Source organism: Seriola aureovittata, chromosome 20 (assembly GCF_021018895.1).
Source record: "Seriola aureovittata isolate HTS-2021-v1 ecotype China chromosome 20, ASM2101889v1, whole genome shotgun sequence".
Taxonomy (NCBI): domain Eukaryota; kingdom Metazoa; phylum Chordata; class Actinopteri; order Carangiformes; family Carangidae; genus Seriola; species Seriola aureovittata.
The window spans coordinates 21,963,545-21,971,475 of record NC_079383.1 but is presented as its reverse complement, the minus strand read 5'-3'; the positions used below and the strand labels follow the sequence as shown (position 1 = coordinate 21,971,475).

At 40.0% G+C, this 7,931-nt stretch overlaps 1 protein-coding gene across 1 annotated transcript; it reads right to left on the bottom strand.

Moving 5' to 3' along the window:
- Positions 1-1,306: 1,306 nt before the first annotated feature.
- eif1axb (eukaryotic translation initiation factor 1A X-linked b) lies at positions 1,307-7,537 on the bottom strand. Its single transcript, XM_056364834.1, has 7 exons — positions 7,382-7,537; positions 6,584-6,667; positions 4,425-4,528; positions 4,117-4,167; positions 3,372-3,453; positions 2,910-3,001; positions 1,307-2,754 (listed from the first exon to the last, which is right to left on the bottom strand). Exons 1-7 carry the CDS (start codon positions 7,395-7,397, stop codon positions 2,749-2,751), a joined length of 435 nt encoding a protein of 144 aa, XP_056220809.1. The 5' UTR covers positions 7,398-7,537; the 3' UTR covers positions 1,307-2,748.
- Positions 7,538-7,931: the final 394 nt, after the last annotated feature.

Below are 7,931 nucleotides of genomic sequence, written 5' to 3'. Positions count from 1 at the left end.
TAATTTGATGTCAATCGACTTATTCGTTTCCACTGTACTTCTATGTATGGGGTGTATTTTATGCAGTAGAGTATAAGTACAAAGTGAGTCAATTACAGCTCAAGTACCTCAAATTTAAATACAGTATTTGACTAAAGGTATTTACATTCCACCAGTGCAACTCAAACAGCTATTTATACTTATTTATTTATACTCACTGTTTTATTATCAATTATTATTATCACCATTGTGGATGCTCTCTCTCTCTCCCTCACGTGGCTCTCTGGCTCGTGTCAGAGCTCACGTGCCAGGCACAAGCGAGCCCCAGCAGCGGTGTTACGTCATTGTTACGGCAAACTGAGGCTGGCTGCTGTTGACATGCAATATGGGTCAGTGCTGTTTGCAGTCAGCTCACACACACACATGCAGGTTCACTGAGTCATGTCAGATGACAGATATATAAATAACTACAATAAATACTGTACTGGAGATAAACTATAATGAATCATGACCTCATACAGTTTCTGATTAAATCTTAAAAATGTATATATTTAAATAAGACCAATAGCATTACTATAAAAACTTAACTGAGTCCGTAACATCTGAATTACTAGGAGGGTCCAGAAAGCATAATCCTGGACCCTTTACTTGCAGTTTTCATTAGATAAATACAGACAAGCCGCTGCAGGTCTGGATCATACTTTTCATCTATTGCCAAATTGATAGGGTCATAAATCAAAAGATCAATAAGCAGAAAATACTACTGACATTGCATTTTAAAAAACTGACACTGAAAAAAATAATTGGCATGCAATATTAAGACACTTTGATCTTCAAATATGGCTAAATCAATATTAGTAAGTATAAGTTAAATCAGAAAGAGATCACTTTTAAAGGATTTACCTTCTTGAGCATCGACCTCAGAACTTGTCAGTAACGTTCGACTTGTGGGGAGAATCCAGAAAATTTGCATATTTTGGGAGAGAAAACTAGATATGATTTAGTTAAAAAAACAGAACAAGTTACAGTATAAGCAAATGTCAAGCACCAGGTGAGTCAGGGGTCGGGCTCAGGTACCGAGCTGAGGCCCACATCAGCAGGGCTTACTCCTGCTGTTTTATCTCCTCTCTAATGACGAAAGCAGCATCAGGACAGGTTTGTCGTCGTGGCCCGTCAACACCCAGTGGCCCTGGATGTTCTCAGCCGGCGCTGTGAAGGGCATGAGTCCGGCTAACCCCAGAGCTCCTTCTGTTTTAGCTCAATCTTGCCACCGTCAGACCCGCACAGGAAGTACGTTAGGCGCCTAAGAACCACTTTTCCAGGTCAGTGGAGTTAAGATCTTTATTGGAAACCCAGCCTTCAAACATCATAGTACATTTTTTTTTATTAATTCAGAGTTACAGCAACAACAGCAACAGGCCCCATGTGGTCTAGAGCAGTGGTTCCCAAACTGAGGTGCTGGCCCCTCCTCAGGGAACATGGGGACGTTTCCAGAGGAGGGAAGAAGGAAAATAGATATAATGTATTGAATATATATCAGTTATTTGATATTCTAGAGGTTCAGAGAATAAGTAAGACAGATGGCTCTGCTGTGAGGTTTTACTGGTGTGGATCTGTGGTGGAGAAGTTTGGGAACCGCTGGTCTGACGTGAGACGGAGCGGGCGGCCGGGGCCGAGCTTCACTGTGTGTTGAAGCCACAGAGCGAGCAGCGAAGAGTTCAAAACAGAACATGGAAACACAAAAAGAAAAAAGAAAAAGACAGAAACACAAATAAGGGCAACAACAGAAAAATACATTTGATTTTCCTTTTGATTTCAGGGGAAGGGAATCGTCTTCATTCGGCCGCGGTTCAATTCAATTTTACTGTAATGCGTCGTCAGAGATATGAAGTTGACAAAACGACAAACCTTAAAGATTCAGAGCCATACTCAGTGTTATTATCTTTCTTCTATCATTAATAAACAGCTTTCAAACTGTCTTCAACTTTATAAACTGTCTTACAGGCTACAGCTACAATGATACAGACTGCCAAAGGAAAAAAAAACACAAAATGGTTTATCTTTTTATTGGCGAATCCAGAGATTCTGTACTTGTTGCTAAATTCCACATAGTGTGAAATCAATATAAATACATTTTTAAAAGATGACGCATTTGGTGCGAGATATTTTGCAGTCATGGTATCGGAACGAGCCTCTACAAAACAGTGAGTGTTTGGACTATACCAGGAAAAAATAACAAAAGAAGAACTCCGTGAGTGAGATGGCAGATTCGCCATTTTGTTGATGTTAGAAGCAAAAAGGTAAAAAATCTAGTAATGCTCCAGATATTCACCCAAATATGATGCTGGTGATCAGCCTACTCTGATTCTCCAATCCAACTGCATGAAGCCAGAAAGGGGAAACTGTCTGCGTCATCATCAGTCACCAGGCAGCCTGCTGCTTCGCCCTCCAGTTGCTACGAGTGATAACTGAGACAGTCGTACTGAGGCAGCATCTCTTTCATTCATCCTAACAATAAACTCAAAGTACTAAAGTCTTTTTTCTTTTTCTTACCCCTATGTGAAATGCACTTAAAGTTCTCCAAACAACAAAGACTGATGGTAAACAAATGGAATAAATTGAAACATACTGTAATGTAATAAACTGTATTGGATTGGCATAGGCTGATCTTAATAAAAATAATTATTATTGGTGCGTTGTGACGGCTCAAAATATCCCAATCGGAGCATCTCTAGTAAAATCCCACCTTCCCCCTCTAGTAGCAGGTCTTTAGATCTGGAAAGAAAAGAGAGAAAACTCAATTATTTCAACTTGTATTCTTGGGCTGTGGTGAATTTGTACTCTCACATTTTAGACTAAACACAAGAAAATAAGTGGAGAGATAAGAAAAAGATAGAGAAGGTCAATCGTTAAATTAAAAAGGGACTTACATCATCAATGTCCTCATCATCATCGCCAATGTCATCAAACTGGATCTCATCATCGTCTCCGGGCCCGAAGGTGTCTGTCTCATTGATTTTGGCTGTGAGAAGAGAAGACAGAGAAAGATGTTGAAGAGGAAACACTAAACTACATGTTCATGAATCAGAAAACCATAATGTTTCTACTATATTGTGATGGACTGACAACTGAAAATGACATGAATGCAAAATGCTGCATGTTAGAAGAGGTTGTGATCAAGATCAGGGAAATGAGGACCTCTGCTGTTTAAAGTCGGCAACTGCATGTATTACTTCACTGATTCCACAACTACAACAACGTGATCCTGATAAACAACGAGCGACAGAGGACTGATGTGGACTGAAGACGCTCAGACAGAGTTTACCTCAGTGCAAACCAGACTATAAATAAATTCCCGGTTGTGTGTTCGTGTGACGCGTCCTCCTACTCACCGTGCTCTGGCAGCTCTCCGTAGGCTTTCAAACTGCGAGCCTCGTCTGCGTTGTACTTGAGGATGACGTCAGCTTTGTTATCCTGAAACACATGTTGTTGTATGAGTCGGAGGCACCGCATTGTTCAGGCCGACATGTTTTATAGATCGTAATACTAACAAATCTTTCAACACGCTGGGTCGACTGAACATAAATACAAATACATGCATTGAAATTCTCCAGGAGGTATGAAATGATGAAAATCAGTGAAGCCCCGTTTTAAAAAGGAGTGTTTCTAGCTGAGATTTAAAAGAAAATACAGAAGTAGCTGTGGAGAGTGAATGGTCGATCCTTCCACAGTTTAAATGCCATGACAGGAAATGCTCCATTACTCGTGATGGCAAATCTAGATTTAGGAAATGTGACAAGAGTTTTTTCTGCTGATCTAAGCATGTGTCCTTGTACGTAAGAGCTTAGAAGGAGCAAATAAGATCATTAATTAATCATTAAACATGAGCTAGATGAGTGGCAGCAAATTAATTGATTAAAAAATATTCATCTAAGGGCCAAATGTATTTACATAAATCTGGAATCAGACAGTTTCTGACAGTTTTTGCTAAAAATCAATCATTTTTATAAGAATCGTTTGCAGCTTTGTGAAGAGAGTGAAGTGAAGACAGCAACAGGACATGTGGCCCGTCGTCATAGTGACAGTCAATACAGTGTCAACAGTCTGATCTGTGTCATGTGTGAGCGACCAACACACCTGGTAATCTCTCAGTCCCACCAGGATGATGTCTGACGTGTTAATCCAAACCTGGAGGAGAACAAAACACAGATTACACCCCGTGTCATACAGCAACACACACACACACAGTCAATTGAGTCCATGCTGCCACATTAACGGTGGCTGACTGACCATTGAGCCCACGCTGATTCAGCATTACATCAGGGGGTTTCCTGTGTGTGTGCGTGCGTGCGTGCGTGCGTGCGTGCGTGCGTGCGTGCGTGCGTGCGTGCGTGCGTGGCGCTGGTGGGAAAAAAGGTGCGAGAGGACAGTTGGGACATTCCTACCTTTTTCCGGAGTTTTCCTCTGATGTGGCAAAGCCGTTTGGTGCCATCAAAGCACATGGCCTCCAGACGTCCGTTCCCCAACATTTTAATCACCTGAGCGTATTCTGGAAAGCGCAGGAGAGCAGGGGACGGTTAATTCACGGTGATACAGGGACACCATCTTTGAGTCGCTCAGCCAAATGAGTTTAACATCCAAGAGTTGGACATGATACTGAGCCATTTTCAGTGGCAGATGTTTCAGTTCTACCAATAATAAAGGAAGGTAAAAAAAAAAAAACATGTGCAGGTGCTTTACAAAATAAAATACATATTGACTAGAATTTCCCGCAGGGTTTGATGGTCTAAATACCTCACAGCTGAAATAAAGAGCATATCTGCTAGCATCAGAAGAAATGATTGCACTTTTATGAAATATAATATTATACATATATTAAGCTCTAGAGGAAAAATAAGCAAGGTCATGTGTAATGAGCCAAGTCAGTGTTTCAACCATCGTGTAGTGCAACAAAGGACATGTAATTTATGATAATAGAGCAAAGTGCAGTCAAAAGGAGCTGAGGAGAGGGAACAGACGGCCTCAGTGTTACTGGGTTCTGAATAGGAAAGTTCTTCACAAAAAAAGAGCAGTACAGAAAGAGGAGGAGTGTCTGGGGTCAAAACAAGTACAAACATATTAGAATAGATATTTTTATTCACGACATGTTTGCTGCTCCCTAAAAAAGTCTACACTAAATAAGATTAGGAGTGAGGCAATGTATCAATATTTATTGTTTACCATCTTTTTTAATCATATTGGGGTTTTTTTTTTTAATATATTGTGATTATAGTTAAAAATTCTGTTGTCCAAACAATGACAAACAAAACCTGAGTACGTTGAGGTTGAGTGATTTAAGATGTCGACCATGAACAGCAACATCTCCGGTTTGTTGCATCTCTCTCCTTCATTTCTATTACTGTGATATAAAGACTAAAAATGCCTCTGAAGAAATTATTTTTTACACAATATAATTCAGTCCAGTCTGATGAACATGAACTAGACACTTAAACAGATGATTTTCCAAATATTTACAGAAAATGTAGCATATAAATATTCTGCAAAGGTTCTGTGCTCTGCTCTTAACATGACTGAGAGCATTAAGTCAGTGTAGCCTTCACGAGCAAAGCCTCCTCCACACGCTGGGCTCACTTCCACACTAACAGGGATTTTGGCAGCACTGATCACTGCAGTCGAAGCGCTGAGCACTTCGGACTGCAGGCTGATGCTACCATCTACTGAGGCGCTCGGTAACAATTTCACCGGATGTCAAAGAAGACTTTATCAAACAGGAGCTGTATGTCGTTCATATAGTCTGTTTTTACTTCTTTGTACTGGATGTTTGTCTCATGTTTTATGTCTCATAACTTGACTCCACAGATTCTCCTTTTCTGAGGCTCTCAAGGAAAAATGCCAAACATTCAGATGCAGAGATGCTAATAACTGATAATTTCACTATTGACTAGTATCAACAAATTAATTGCTAAGTCTGCCTCACAATTTCACACATCCTCAAATTGCTTGTTTTGTGCGACCAACAATCCAAAACCTCAAAGATACTGTTTAACATCATAGAAGACTAAAAAGAACATATTCACTTTTGAGAAGCTGGAGCAATTTATTTATTTTTTGGGCTTCTTTTGTGTTAAGTAAATTATTACTTATTAATGAATTACCAAACTTGATGCCTATGAATTATCTGTTGGTTACAGCCTTTCACCACTGTAAATTACAGTCCATGCTTATGTCGATCTACAGGAATACCATAAGGTATAGCCCTAGTTTTGCACAGATGGCTAAAATGTCTTGGGGGATTTTAGAGATAACTTCAGTGAGGTGGTAACCGTTGTTCTGAAGGTATTGTTATTATGAAATGACCCCCTGGGCTTTTCAAACATCATTCCTCAATTATCTTTTAGGGTAAACAATGACAGTTACTACAGCCACCCCAAATGCAAACAGGTTAACATATGTATTTGCATTAACTTCCTGAATTGGCTTTAAAAAGTTTTTCTTCTTTCTCAATTTGTTTTTAATACCATAAAGCCAGGAAGTGGTGATTCATTAGTTCAGTTTCTGGTCTAACAGCTGGCTCCTCTCACCCAGGATCAGATCCAGTACTCACCCTGTCCATCCTCTTTGAACACCAGCTCTCTCTTCTCGGACTCATTCTCGTTCTTTCCACGTCGCCTATTCTTTCCTCCTTTACCTGTAAACAGAGACAAGGAGACAAAAATTACAGCCCTCCATTCATTCATTGTTTGAATCTACTCACTGGGTTAAAGGTCAGTGAATAGAATCCGTTACTCCCCTTGTAGCCATCTTAATTTCTAGCTGACCGAATTCCCCTTCACACAGTCGGTTAGTAACGGATACTAGCATTTTTAAATAAATAACTGAGTCAGATCATCTCTGGTTAACTTGGGGACTACAGAAGATAGGAAACCGTGGCTAACGCTTGACGCTACCTTGCTAATTTATGCGACATACCACATACGTCACACTACTTGGACGCTCAAATTAAATCTCCAAGTTGATTCAATAAGCCAGTAAAAAGTTATCAAATGTTATCAGGGGTTACATCGGGTGAAATAAAGCTGTCACAGGCCAGACCGGGGTGGGGTTTAACTAGTAGCTAGCCAGTTAGCTATGGCAGCTAGCAGCGGAATTACACTAGAAAGCGGGCACAAAGTATTAAGCAACTTTATCTAACCAACACTAACTCCCTCACGTTAATTCAAGTTTAGTGGCAAGGTAAACGCAGACACCGTTAACGGCTCTGTAACCGACTCTAACCGTGGTGCTAACTAGCGTTAGCCGCTCGGTGTCACGTTTTCACTGCGTGTGTCTCCGCGGCGGGCTCGACACAATTATAAAAACACCGAAACACACACACACGTTAACACCTTCCCGCGTCTCTTACCTTTATTTTTGGGCATATTCTTTCACTCCTCGGTCACGTTAACCCCTCTCGGTAGAAACGACAGGCTGTTAAACAATAACTGTTTATAGTAGTCAGCGAAAGCGGAGATGTGAACTGAGCTAGCTAACCACCGCTAATTCTTTCCACCGGTCTGCGCAGGCGCATAACAAGGCATTCAAAATGCGTTGCTTTATTGTAATACGTCATTGTTAACAAACACAAAAGCCATCTAGATTATATGGATAACAATTATTTGTTTTATGCCGGTTGACGAGCAGTATTACATTGTTTTACCGCGGCCAACTGGACTAACAAGACTTTTGTATCAATGAAAGAAACAAAATGGAGGAAAAATTAAAAGAAACGTACGTTCTGAGACCATTTTCCCAGAGTGGGAAGATGGACATGTTTAAAATTAATGAGATAGACACATATAAGTATAAAGAATTTTTGCCGTTTAAATAAACAATATATAAATAAGTATATATAAATTAAATATGTATCATTAACATATAGTCACAACATGTAATACCATTATTTCGTTTACAAA